The 13,349-nt window shown below is 44.0% G+C and overlaps 2 protein-coding genes and 1 long non-coding RNA gene across 7 annotated transcripts in view; 2 read left to right on the forward strand and 1 right to left on the reverse strand.

Annotated features, from left to right (window-relative positions):
- plekhh1 (pleckstrin homology, MyTH4 and FERM domain containing H1) overlaps window positions 1-8,429 on the forward strand; it is a 66,526-nt gene extending 58,097 nt beyond the window's left edge. For 4 of the 5 annotated variants that reach the window (XM_088356443.1, XM_088356444.1, XM_088356445.1 and 1 more), the window contains 22 exons: window positions 56-134; window positions 1,480-1,571; window positions 1,819-1,969; window positions 2,029-2,165; window positions 2,284-2,394; window positions 2,474-2,560; window positions 2,688-2,849; window positions 2,980-3,060; window positions 3,351-3,533; window positions 3,589-3,700; window positions 4,017-4,129; window positions 4,701-4,877; window positions 4,950-5,047; window positions 5,135-5,468; window positions 5,543-5,640; window positions 5,936-6,077; window positions 6,154-6,293; window positions 6,507-6,636; window positions 6,710-6,793; window positions 6,881-7,027; window positions 7,919-8,044; window positions 8,116-8,429. In XM_088356443.1, the coding sequence (XP_088212569.1) occupies window positions 56-134; window positions 1,480-1,571; window positions 1,819-1,969; window positions 2,029-2,165; window positions 2,284-2,394; window positions 2,474-2,560; window positions 2,688-2,849; window positions 2,980-3,060; window positions 3,351-3,533; window positions 3,589-3,700; window positions 4,017-4,129; window positions 4,701-4,877; window positions 4,950-5,047; window positions 5,135-5,468; window positions 5,543-5,640; window positions 5,936-6,077; window positions 6,154-6,293; window positions 6,507-6,636; window positions 6,710-6,793; window positions 6,881-7,027; window positions 7,919-8,044; window positions 8,116-8,154 (2,823 nt within the window). In that variant the 3' untranslated portion in view covers window positions 8,155-8,429. Of the gene's footprint in view, window positions 1-55; window positions 135-1,479; window positions 1,572-1,818; window positions 1,970-2,028; window positions 2,166-2,283; window positions 2,395-2,473; window positions 2,561-2,687; window positions 2,850-2,979; window positions 3,061-3,350; window positions 3,534-3,588; window positions 3,701-4,016; window positions 4,130-4,700; window positions 4,878-4,949; window positions 5,048-5,134; window positions 5,469-5,542; window positions 5,641-5,935; window positions 6,078-6,153; window positions 6,294-6,506; window positions 6,637-6,709; window positions 6,794-6,880; window positions 7,028-7,918 lie in introns of all 5 variants that reach the window. The other variant, XM_088356446.1, reaches the window with a different exon arrangement.
- Window positions 1,386-2,544, reverse strand: LOC148385543 (uncharacterized). The gene is made up of 2 exons (XR_015853155.1): window positions 2,308-2,544; window positions 1,386-2,101 (listed from the first exon to the last, which is right to left on the reverse strand). It is a non-coding gene; the product is annotated as an uncharacterized LOC148385543 (long non-coding RNA).
- Window positions 8,430-8,595: 166 nt separating the features above from the next.
- slc25a21 (solute carrier family 25 member 21) overlaps window positions 8,596-13,349 on the forward strand; it is a 47,559-nt gene continuing 42,805 nt past the window's right edge. Inside the window, exons 1-3 of the mRNA XM_088356449.1 lie at window positions 8,596-8,715; window positions 9,027-9,163; window positions 9,273-9,374. Of these exons, the coding sequence (XP_088212575.1) occupies window positions 9,299-9,374 (76 nt within the window). The 5' untranslated portion in view covers window positions 8,596-8,715; window positions 9,027-9,163; window positions 9,273-9,298. The remainder of the gene's footprint in view (window positions 8,716-9,026; window positions 9,164-9,272; window positions 9,375-13,349) is intronic.

Raw genomic sequence — 13,349 nt, forward strand, 5'->3', positions numbered from 1 at the left:
CAGGACTTTGCAGCTTGATGCGGGCGTGATAATAGAACTGATTGACCCCCTGTAGGAAAGTCGAATCTATGCCGTGGCCAAGGCTGGAATGAGAGTATCTGAGGCATCACCTGGAGCCAGGTGCCAAGGTCGAGGTGAGTCCGAGCTCCTGATCAATTATTAATGTTTTTACAAACCCCCAAAATTCTTCAGAAGATACCGATAAAATGCTATTTTGCGTTACTGACGAGGGTTGGGTGGAAATGTGGAAAACATTATCGGAAAAAATTGAAAATTCCCGAAAAGTCAATATCTGGCGTGGCACAAGCATATTTCCTGGGGGGCAGCAGCCCCGTGCCCCCCCCCCCCCCCCCCTCTTGCTCTGCCAGTTAACCACTGGCAAGTTAGCCAACCATCTGACGCACGACCTGCCGCTGTCCAAACTTTGTCAAGCAAACAGATCACAACCACTCCTCCAAGTGAGTTTGTTCACACAGAACACGCTGTGAGTTCTGATCCGTGGGTGGCCGGCCGGTCACGCGTCATTCAGCAGCCAGTCCAGATCCGTCATCAGGGCCTTTAATGTGACTTCCTGCGGCCTGGGAACTGACACACCTGTGCAGGTGTGGGCTCATCTTTGGCCGGAGACACTCCCTTCCTCAAAGGCAATGAGATAGCTGCTTTTTAATCACGCTCGATGAAAGCAACAAGGCCTGGCTGTAATTAGGCTCCCCATTGCGACGTCCTTCCTTGTATTTAGCGGCTTGCGTGATCCCCGGCGAGGCTTGCCAGCGCTGCTGTTGGGGTTTATGCCAATGCTGACTCGGCACATTTGTTTTTTATTTTGTCCCAACTGGAGCCTGAAAATCAAATTCATATCTGGCTGTCCTATTTCGATTTTATGTCAGTTTTGTGGCCCCCATTGAAGAACAATGGAAAACTCATCTGGGTGGGTGATGTCACGTCACTTCCTACAAGCACGCATGGTCGATATTCCCCTTCCGTAGGGTTATCTGTATAAAAGGTGCAGGTGGCGGATTAAAAGTTATTTTCTCTTCCAGACACAACAGAGCTGAGTATCACATTGAAGGGTGTTTACGGTGTTGCTTTATGTAAGCCACAGTCAGCTGCTTTGCGTCACATTTAAACCAGACAGACTTTAAAACTGCTGTTTATCTCGGCACACTGTCTGATTATGCTAAAAACAAATGTAGGGGATTTGTGATCAAAATTAAAATAGAAAAATCCACATTTAAAATGGCTTCAGGAAGTCAGCAATGAATCAGCCACTACAACTCATATTTCTCTTCAGAAATGCAAATAAATTTGACATCTTAACTTGTCTTAATTTATCTTAACATCTTAAAAAACATTTGTGTATTTTTTTTATTTATTGAAGACAATTGTACATTTAAAACTTGGCGGCTAAAAAAAACAATATTTTAGCATTAAAAACATCCATTGTGTCTATTGTTCCAATCAACTTTGATTTTCCTTCAGGTTCCATTTTGCCCCAGTGTCCAGCGGCCAGTCCTTTTGCGCAATTGATTTACAAGAACATCAGCGTTCCGGTCTACACCACACTAAAAGGGGTGAGTCAGCCCTTCTGCCTTTTAATAGCACAAATAATTGTCAAGTGTCAAACAGAATAGTGTGCCTCCATCTAGTGGCCAACAGTGGAATTACACCCAAAATAAAGGCTGAACTAAATAGTTACATTACCTATATTAGAATTATACAAAAAATACAGAGTTGTGGAAACTTGGCACAGACAAATTGAATGAATAACAATTTAAGAGAAAATGTAGTAATAATATTGTCACTTTTGCGTGTGCTTAGAAAGCCACTCAGATCAGCGCTGTGCCTCTGCGGGACAACGACGACTCGGGTTCAGAGGACGACAGCGGCTCCCTGGCCAGCTTGCGGACCTCTGTGCTGAGTCCAGACAAGCGGGCCAGCGTTCCCGGCAGCCCTCGTGCTGTCAAGAGAGGTACGAGGAGTCCTGCTTCATCACGCCGAGCGATGCATTTCATTGGACATTCCTTCCAGGTGTCTCCATGTCCTCCATCAGCTCGGAGAGCGACTACGCTATCCCGCCTGATGCCTGCTCCCTTGACAGCGACTACTCGGAACCAGAGCACAAAGTCCAGAGGACCTCTTCTTACTCTTGTGAGAGCACAGGGCCCGTAAGTATACTATCTTGTTTTGCTTTCATTACTCAGTTTGGTGTCTTGCTACATGGTAGCCAATCAACTACTCACATGTTAGCATTCAGCAAAACATATGATGATGTGTTGCGTTCAGGAGACGCTGGAGAAATCTGGCTACCTGTTGAAGATGAGCAGTCAGGCGAAGGCGTGGAAGCGGCGCTGGTTCATCCTGAGGAACGGCGAGATTCTCTACTACAAGACACCCGTGAGTAGGCATCTCTGCATTCTCAAAACCTTACTCATGACCTTTCATATGAATATCTGCGCATGTGTGACGCTTCTAGAGCGACGTCATCAGGAAACCTCAAGGTCAGATTGAGCTCAACTCTTCTTGTCGAATCGTCCGTGGAGAAGCAGCGCAAACATTTCAAGTAAGCTTCATCGCGCTACTTCGTTTCCGGATTGTGTACTGCACATTTTTTTGCATTTCGGTCCTAAGGTGCCCCAAAAAATGCCACATTAGCGGTTTTTTTTTTTTTTCCCCTGACATTATTTTAGTTGATCACAGAGAAAAAGACTTTCTACCTGACAGCGGACTCGCCTAACATCCTGGAGGAGTGGATCCGAGTCTTGCAGAACATCTTGAAAGTTCAGGCCAGCAGCCCAGTCAGCGTGGGGCCCACCTATGACAAACCCACCGTGACAGGCTGGCTCACTAAGGTAAGCGCCACCACGACACTGTACAATGCATTTGAACAGGAAATAAGCCCTTCATGCGCTCACATAGAAAAGTTGGAGGGAGAAAAAATGAAAATTGAAATTAAATTGATTATTTCTTCTTTCTCCCCAGGTCAAGCATGGGCGTTCCAAGCTGGTGTGGTGCTCTTTGGTCGGAAAGGTCTTCTACTACTATCGCAACCAAGAAGATAAAGTAAATGAAAAGCACTTTATTCACAATTAAGCTAGTTAGCAACTAGCAAGCTAAGCTAACAATCCTCAGTGACTAGAAATGGCAAAACTAACAGCAGCATATGGTTGGTTTTGAACTTGTAAGGGCCACGCTAGTTTGCTAACATGCTAACAAGCTTTTGGCTAAACTTGCGTGGTTCTTGGGCAACTTGTGGCTGCTGGTCTTGAAAATGCTAAACTAGCTAGGAGTTAATATCCTAGGAGTATAATTTTATTGAGTTAAATCTTGAAATAATGGCGTCCACTTCTCAGCTGCCACTGGGCCAGCTGCAGCTGCGCTCGGCGTCCGTCCAGGAAGTGGACCGTTCGTGCGACTCGGATGAGGACTACGAGGCAGGCCTTGGCGGCGGCTTCCTTTCGTCGCATTGCACCCTGGTGGTGAAGCCCGGCGACCAGAGCCCCTCATACCTCCTCGTCGGCACCAAACAGGAAAAGGTCAGTTAGCCGATTCTAAGAAGCTTCGTAATGCTAACGCCGACTTAATGGACAGGATGCATGGCTGTACCACTTGAGCGTGGCAGCGGGAAGCGGCGCCAACCTGAAGGTGGGCACAGAGTGCGAGCAGCTTATCGGTAGACTGCTGGACGCAGATGGAGACACAGGTGACTGACACGCAAATTGATAAGCTATCGCATTGGAGGTTTGGGACTTTTTTCCAGACTGCAACCTTTGTAAATGTTTGCTCTTGTTCCATCAAATCGTCTTGAAGCCGAGCAGATCGCGTTGCTTCAGTAACACAAAACACTTTGCACAATTCTCACTTGTTGCTATAAATGGAGAGACGTTGAGTCAGCACCGAGCTATTTTGACGTGTGTGTCTAAAGCCGGTAGACGGTGTTAACAACCGTCTCTCACTCGCTCGTCGCGTCAGCTGCTGAGTGTTGACGGCCGATTGTTGTTTTTGTTTTGTTTTCCCAGAAAGCAGCCTGTGGCAGAGTGACGCTTTGAGCTTCTCCAAGGAGGGTCTCCGCTCGCCGCTCACCACGCTGCCCTCAGACGCCCTACAGACGGAAGCTCTCAAGCTCTTCAAGGTCCAGCTTCTCGCACATATCAATTATTATGTTCAAGTTAAAACACACAAAAAATATATACAATCAATTCACAATACATATCAATAAAGCTGCTAACATATGTTTATATCAGTGGTTCTTAACCTTTTTGGAGGTACCGAACCCCATCAGTTCCATATGCGCATTCACCGAACCCCTCTTTGGGGGGGGTGGCGTTAGTACCGAACCCCATCAGTTTCATATGCGCATTCACCGAACCCCTCTTTAGGGAGCGGGGGGGGGTAATGACATACCAGCAAATCAGTGTGACTTCTGCTGTTGCCTTTGCAAGACCAGTTCAGATATGCATTATCGCAAATTTACACGACATTCAGGTGTGTTCGGCCATTTGTGGGGGGAGGGGGGGAATAGCATACCAGCTCTGCCGAACCCCAGAAGCCGACTAACCGAACCCCTAGGTTAAGAACCACTGGTTTATATATATGTATGTATAGTTTTTCTTTAACAAGATACTCCTGCTACATAAAAAAATGGCTGCACTTTGCTGCTCCCTGCTGGAGGCAGCAATCCTTATTTCATCTTCCGCGTGCAGTCATGCCAGCTGTTCATCAACGTGCTGGTCGAGTCTCCGTGCGTGGACTACCACACGTCGTTGGCACAGAACGCCCTACAAGTGTGCCTGTCGCACCAGGAGCTCCACAACGAGATGTTCTGCCAGCTCATCAAGCAGACCAACCGCCGCATGACGCACGACTACTCCGTCACGCAGGTTTGATGATTTATCGCCGCCATCTTCTTCTGCTCCTCCTCAGATATTCACCAGTTTTGTTTGTTTTGTCAGTGCTGGCAGCTGCTGTCGTTGTGTGTGGCGCTCTTCCTCCCCCAGCAGCACTTCCTGTGGTACCTCAGGCAGCACCTGCACCGAAACGCTGACCCCAGGTGAGCCCGTGCTTCCTTTCGCCGCCATCCGATGGAAGCAACTCTGAGAGATTGTTCTCCATCCCGGCCCCCCCCCCCCACCCGCAGTAGCGACGTGGGCAAATACGCCGTGTACTGTCAGCGCTCAGTCGAGCGGACGCTGCGCAACGGCGAGCGGGAGGCCAGACCGTCACGCATGGAGATCGTCTCCATCCTGCTGAGGAACCCCTACCACCATTCCCTGCCCTTCAGCATCCCGGTGCACTTTATGAACAACACGTACCAAGTTGTGGGTTTCGATGGCTCCACCACCGTAGATGAGTTCCTCAACACGCTGAACCAGAGGATCGGCATGCGGAGCCCTCAGCTGTCCGGCTTTGCGCTCTTTACCGACGACCCGTCCGGAAAAGACCTGGAGCACTGCTTGCTCCCCACCGCTAAGGCATGCTCAACTTCCTGAAAATACAACAGCTTCAAATGGATCTTGTTAAACCACATTATTTTTTCTTCTTCCAGATTTGCGATGTTATTTCCAAGTGGGAGCAGGCCCTGAAGGAGCAACACCCGGCTAAGAACGAGGGAACGCGGATTGTACGGTTGACTTACAAGAACAGGTAGCGCATTTCCAGTACAAAGGTCGTATCATGTACAGTGAATGCTATTGGTAACAAATTAATAGAATGTAATATATTAAAAAAGAAAAAAAAAATATTTTCAATAAATGCAAGTGAAAATGAAAAAAAAAATTAAAATTCATAGCTAAATAGAATCAAATTATATAATTTTCCAAGATAAGAAATATGTAGCTCTAGAATCTTGACATTGCATCCAGTTGTGGATTTAAACATGGCCCTGGCATGGAAACAGAAGTTCCGAACCTTCAGATTTGTGCCCTCCCCTCCCCTGCAGGCTTTGCTTCCGCTCTCAAGTCAAAGGCGAGACGGAGCGCGAGCGCCTCCTGCTGGCTTACCAGGTGAATGACAACGTGCAGCAGGGCTATTTCCCCGTCAACAAGGAACTGGCGCTGGAGGTGGCTGCCCTCATGGCGCAGGTACACCCATACTCATCACGTCCTTTTGAATGATGCCTGGATAAGGAAGAAACTTTTGGCAAACGATATTTTAAAGGTTGAGCACGGCGATCTGGAGCGAGCGCCCTCCTCGCCCGCCTCCTCCCCTCAAGCCAAGTCTCAGCTGATGCTCCTGCAGGCACTGGAGCGCTTCTACCCCAAACGCTACAAACACAACTGCAGCGCCGAGCAGCTCAGGTCAGTCTGACACGTCACCAGACACTTCATTAGCTACACCAATTTAAAATGAAATTTAAAACAAGTGAGTAAAAGTAATCACATTTAAGACTTATTTTATACCAAGCATGCACATGTTCTTTGTTACCAGTGATTTGTTTCCAGCTTTCCTCTCAGTGCCGGTTTAATAAATGAGTCACAATTTGAGTGTGTATATCGCAACGTTGTTTTCAGGGAGCTAAGCGAGCGTCTGTCGGCCAAGTGGTCCGCGCTACGCGGCTGCAGCGCGACTGAGTGTGTGAGAATTTACCTGACGGTGGCGCGCAGGTGGCTGTTGTTTGGAGCCAAACTCTTCAACGTCAAGGTAGCGCTGGCACATACTTTTAAAACAAAACATTTGGGTTTAGCTCGCTTTTAACGATTTGTTTATTTTGCAGGCCGTGCCACCCGCCCCTCACGAACAGGGCCCGGCCTGGGTGGCGGTCAACGAGGACGGGCTATGCGTGCTGGACTACGCTATGGTCACTTTCTAATATCAGGAAAATCACCAACCAGATGGAGGAGCTCGCAAATTAACACCACTGTTTTTATTTCTATTTTTATATTAGCACACACTGTCCTCATACGCCTACCAGTCGATAATCACCTTTGGCGGCTGCTGTGACGACTTCATGGTGGTCGCCAGCCAGCAGAAGGAGCCGGGAGGCGGGACCAAGGGCGTGGCCAAGCTGCTGTTCGCCATGACCAGACCAAAGGTAATGTTATGACGTAGACAGTGGTGCCGCTTCCAAACAACAGAGATGGGGACTCGAGTCACTGTGACTTGGACTCGAGTCGACTCGAGTCGCTGCTTTGATGACTTGTGACTTGACTTGACAAAAAATGAAAAAACTTGAGACTCGACTTGGACTTGGAAGTTAAAGACTCGGGACTTGACTTGACTTGAGACACGATGACTTGAATGACTTCAGTGTTATTTAGTTTATGTTTTCAGTTTGAATATAAAATTAATAATATATTTAAAAATATATATCGATAACACGGTAGGAGCGCAGTCTGAGAATGTCGTTGTCATGATTGGATCCTGTCAATCAATCAGTCGTGCCCTCTCTACCTACCAAATGTGTTTATTGGAGAATCACGCCCCTTTATATCAGACATGCGCAAACATGTCAGCGGTACCGCGAGTCATCACCTTCGGCTATCGCAATTACTTTTATGACGGCAAAAGCACAGTGCGAGATATGCAACAAAAACATTTCGGACAGCCAGACGACAACTTCAAACTTTGTCCGTCATTTGAAGAGTCATTCTGCCAGTAAGTGCTTTTCATTTATCTAAATAGGTGTGTGTCTATATCTTTAATGCAATGAATATGATGATGAAACTGAATTAAGTAAATATGATTTAATATGGAGCAAGTTAATAAATAAAAACTACAGTTAACTTGACTTGGACTTGACCTATTTAAGGACTTGACTTGACCTATTTTAGGACTTCACTTGACTTGCCCAAGAAAAAAATGACTTGGGACTTACTTGAGACTGGAAGGTTAAGACTTGAGATTTACTTGAGACTTGCACATGTGTGACTTGGTCCCATCGCTGCCAAACAATATCCGTGACAGCTTCTTTAACCGCCCTCAGATCCTGGAACTGACTCTGCTCATGGCCAGCTATATGAACCACCGGACCCCGACCGCTCCTTCTGTCTCAAAGCAGCAGTGGGACGTCGACGCTCGCCACTTTCCCGCCATGAACTACACCACCCAGGTCCCCACGCTACTCTGACCACCGTGGCTAAGAGTGCCTTGCTCAAATTGCTTTTCTTTGTTTTTAACCAGATACCTAATGAAGATATGTCACAAAGGTACAATCATTAGGTAAGCTAGCTAGCTTGAATTAATTAACATTTTCCTCACCGCACGGTATCAATTTAGCTTGAAATTCTGATACAAAAGTAGCTTCTATGAGGTACTATTTCTTTGTCTATGTTCTTTCTTAGTCTCCCGTGGTATGGGGGGCTTAGACTGAAAAAATGTGTGCCATTTTCAAAAACGCTAAATGTTTTGAATTAATGTCGTAATTTAAGAACACTTGTTTGTCGTAAATTGTCAGTTACTGTTTGTGTGTCCCATGAAAATAAAGTGGTACAGTTGGCAAAGTACTCCCTCATTTTGTGTGTCCAGTTTCAGCTCAGTCATTTACAGATAGATGTACTTGAAAAAAATTATGTCATTCACCTGACGCATTGTCTTTTATGGAGTTTTATTTTCCACTCTTAGATGTTACACTTTAGAGTGATTTCTTTGCGATTTAGTTGGATTAAGGGGCCAAATTAATGTAGACATAAAAAACCTTATCTATCCATGTGCGTTTGTTCATAGCATCCTGGTTTTCACATCGAGCTTTATTTTTCTGACTTTCAACTTGCCAGTGTTACGGTATGTAACCTTTTATTTATTTTATTTCAAGAGACACGTTTCTGCTATTGCTGTGTTTTGACATGAAACAACCCGTATGCATTCTCCAAAACAGGACCTACGAGCAATAGAAGGATTAATGTTTTAACTATTAATTACTGCCTTATGATTAGTTGGCTGACTCTCTCGAGATAAAAAAAGTAATTCACAAAAAGTGGTGGTAAGTGTCATCTTATGGTCATATTTGTCAAGTATTGATCACTGGTGTTCGGTGTGGGGATGTGGGACTGGGTCTGGGGGGTGGAATCCAAAGTTGAACTACAAACTTGCAGCAAAAGGAGGTCCAAGAGGACACGAGAGGCGTTCTGGTGCTAAATCCAAACAGGCCGACATCCCGCCCTGCATGCGGGAGTGAGTGTGAAGCAAAACGAAAAGCAGATCCACGCGAGGCGACACATCCGCGAGTCAGGTTAGTGTGCCACGCTAAAAAGTGACGGCTATGACGTCATTGCTGCGAAATCTGATCATAGCCTAGCAAACTAGCTAGTTGCTAACGCCGAGCGTGTTCGCCTTTGCAGATCAAGCGGGGGAGAAAGCAGCCGACATGACTACGACAAGCCCCAAACCGCGCGGCTTGGTCCGGGAAGCCACCCACCAGATTATCGCTGGAGGCTCTGCAGGTAGGAGCGTTTTTAACAAAAGTTTTCATTACTATTGCGTAAGTAGGCTTTGCTAACTTTGCTCTTGCTCGTGACCTGTTGCACATGGAGTGACGTTACAAGTCGGCTTTGACCACAAAGTGTTAATACTTTATAAAGCACACAATTATCATAAAATTGCCCAGGGAGGGAGCTGTCTGAGTCGTCGTGCCGAAGATGAGGCGTCCAAGCCAGGATAGTTCTTTTCCGTTTCCTAACTGTAGCATACCGACGTCACTTTAGCGTCATCACGCATGCGTGCGGCTATTTGTTTAATTGAAAAACTTTGTTAGACGTGGTTAAGGTCATAACTTATTTACTTCCTGTTTTTTTAATGGAAACGCTATTCAAACAGGCAATTTGAAAGTATCATTAGGACAAAATAAGCACATAAGGACAATGATATCTTGAACACATAGTAATATTCGTTTTCATTTCTTTTGTTTGTTTGTACGAAATAACTAAGCGATCATTTCGTTGGAATTCTAATCATAACCACTCTATAATTTCTTCACACATTTAGTTCCATTGTTTTACGGCTGCAGAACAAAAAGGAGTCACATGGCTTCAAAAGCATAAAAAAAAAAAAAAAAAACATCCTCGCCCCATACCAACTAGAACGTCAGCACAAGTGTATCATCTTGCTCTCTTTTTCAACCCAGCGCACAAAAATTCCGTGTTTCTCCCAGAAGGCCTGTTTAAAGAAAGATATTGCGCAACTTGGTCATCTTAAGATATTGAAAACATATGCTCGTGCTGAGCTGGAGCAAAGCGGGGTGTGTGCAGGAATGGCGTACTGTACATGGACGCACTCGCGACCCAGCGGGCAAAAACTTGAACTGCATTCAAACAAAGACGAATGAAGGTTAATGTCCCCTAGGTTCATTTTTCAATGGCACAAATTCAGAGTTCAAACTGTCATCACGCATGACAGTAGTATAATAAAGCTTAGAACTTTACTTTGGGATTTTTCGTGTTAGTTGCTGTTTGTTTCATTTGGACTTTTTCAAAGTTCAGGTTAAATGACTTTTTAGAGCAAGTATGTTGGTTAAGTAGCGCTGCATGTCTGAGATAATGCACCGTTTATCAGCAAAGCCTCGCTGCCACTTTGACTGTTATATTCGTTTTTGGGGGGTGTTGCGAAATCTGTCATCAACAACGGAAGCTGACTGAAGGAGAAGAGAAAAACAAAAGATCAACTTCTAAAAAATAAACCAACTGGGCAGGACTGAGCCTTGCTGCAAATAGAACCAAAAAGTATCTACTGTAGCGTATTTGTGCTTCTGTCTTTGCGCCACAAGATGGCGGCAAAGACAGAAAGGAAAAATGAAGTTTGCGTTTCACCTCAGCCCAATAGAACAAAAAATGTATCTACTGTACCGCAATTTCCTGTCAATGCCACAAGATAGCGGCAAAGACAGGAAGGAAAATTGACGTTTGCATTTCACCTTTCAGCCCAATACAAGTTTTTCTCGAGTAGTGTATATAAAATTTGTTACCAGCCTCGCTGCCTTTTGATTGTATTTGGCCATTAGATTCGTTTTACATTTTGCAGATATAATTTGCTGTCTTTGCTAAGCCTACAAATACTGAGTTTTCCCTGTGAAAAAAAAGCTCTATAGTGAACTAAAGGGGGCGAGCTTATAATTAATTAATATATATAATATTTATCAGCATTAAAAAAAAGGTGAGTTGTGAAAAATAATAAAAAGTAGTGTTTTGCTGATCCCATGAAATATTCTTGCCCCCAATGGCTCGGTTTAGCTTTGTGAATTTTTACTTTGTTGCTTTGCCTAAGAGGCCTATTTGGAGAGAAGTCAGATCCACTGAGCAAAAATGCAAATATGTGTTGCCTTTGGTGAGCATTAGCAGTGCTAACATGATTGACCTGTTTTAAGTCACTTTCAGTGTCTTCATGAGAAATGACTTGCAAGGATTATCATTACAAATGTTACTGTTTTACTTTTACGATGAAAAAAGATTGCTAAAGCAACAAAGGTTTTTGCTAGCTTGAAAGTAGCTCACCTTGTCTACTTGGACAGGTGAGCTGACTGCATAATATAATAATGGGGCCTGTGGTGGCCATTTTGAGGCCTGTTTTGCAAAGTGATTGTTTCCTTGCTTGCACAGATTTTTTTTTTGCATTCATCTGCTTCATTGTATTGACATAATAAGACAATCTGTAGGCTTCACTATGAAAAGATGTTATGTATTTTATAAGGCTTAACTACCAAAGAGCATTACAGCATTTTACACACAGGTTTACTTTAACGTCATTCAAAGAGGAAGAATGGTACACTGTGTTGCATCTTTGTGTTTTGGTTGGTTTGGCTTCGTCTTTTTGGACTTCTCCCTTTTTGTTTGAAGTTCGTTTTTATCCATTGTACGTAATGTAGCATGAAATGTATTCAAAAGGCTTTTGTTTGCTTCTGGTGTTCTTTTCCAAACTGGTACCTGCATATGAGAGCAGTCCTCTTTTAGTTGACTTTTACCAAAAAAAAGTAAATAAATTTAATAAAAAAAAAAAAATATATATATATATATATATATATATATATATATATATATATATATATATATATATATATATATATATATATACACACAGTGATCCCTTGCTACTTCGCGTTTCATTTATCGCGGCTTAACTACATTGTGGATTTTTTTCCAAATTTAACAAACATTTAAAAGTCAAAATAAAACTTCTAAATTGAGGAAACATATGTCTACCCTTTAGGACAATGTAGTATTGCTCCAAATGTTCGTTTACATTTCTTTAGATGTCCGTTTTTGCGTGTTAGCACTATCGCGAATCAGCATCTTTCCGCTAACTCGTTAGCCTGCCCAGTACTTCTTGTTGGTGACCATACTTCGCGGATTCCACTTATCGCGGGTGGTTTTTGCAACCAATTATCCGCGATAAACGAGGGATTACTTTGTGTGTGTGTGTGTGTGTGTGTGTGCGTGCGTGCGCGTGTGTGTATGTGTGTGTATATTGGCCATAGTGTCTCTTTGCATTTTATACGTTTCTTCGTGATAGTTTATGTATGTAAATTGTAAAGGCGTTTTTTTTTTTTAAATGTACTTGACTTCATTCCCCAAATGTCCATAAGGTGGTGGTAGATTCACAGCGCAAATTTTGGTGCAGTCGAATTGCTGTTTTGTAGAGGTTCGATGCTTTGGGACACGCTCATAATAACATCCTGGTGATATCACAGCCGTGTACTTGTTAAAACAAAACAAGTGCTCTTATTTGTCGCAGGGTCTTGAAAAGCTTCCAGCGCTAAACCTAACATACATTAGAATTACTTCTGAAGTCTGGAGTTTAACATACGTAACGGGATCCTGAATAAATTTACATTTTTAAATATGTAAAGATTTAGCATCATGAAATGAGCCGTCAAATTGCCCGTTGCCAGCAGGTTCACTTTTCATTTCGCGGTAAATCATGTCTCGGCATCATTTCTTTAGAAATAAAGCTTATTCATCACTTTTTTGGGGAAAAACTCACTAGATGGGCTCGCTTTAACAACAACAACTAGAACAACAACAGAAAACCAATAATGGTGTCTGAAAAGTCCAAATTACTTGATTAGCTGCAGGGAATGCTTTTGTAAACAAACTAATCTTTGTTCACTGCCGTGTTGTTTGTGTGTGTAGCGCACACTACGAAAAATCGACTTCAAAAATCCAAAATAATTCTGACAAAAACATTTAAAATAATGGATTAATCTGGATCATCTCTCATCCCTAGAGCGTGTGCGTGCGCGCACGTGTGTTTGTGCGTGAGTGTATGTGTGTGTGTGTGTTACCTTCAACTGCCAGGAAGCGCCGAGCACCAATCACAGGGCGAATTAGGGCTAATATTTATTTCCAGAAACAATCGTGTGCGTGTTTGGCTCGGCCGTGATTGAACTCCCGGCGGACATGTTGGAGACAGATGTGCGCAGTGATGAC

The sequence above is a fragment of the Syngnathus floridae genome, chromosome 16 (assembly GCF_059516105.1).
Source record: "Syngnathus floridae isolate MCC-2025c chromosome 16, RoL_Sflo_1.0, whole genome shotgun sequence".
Lineage (NCBI taxonomy): Eukaryota > Metazoa > Chordata > Actinopteri > Syngnathiformes > Syngnathidae > Syngnathus > Syngnathus floridae.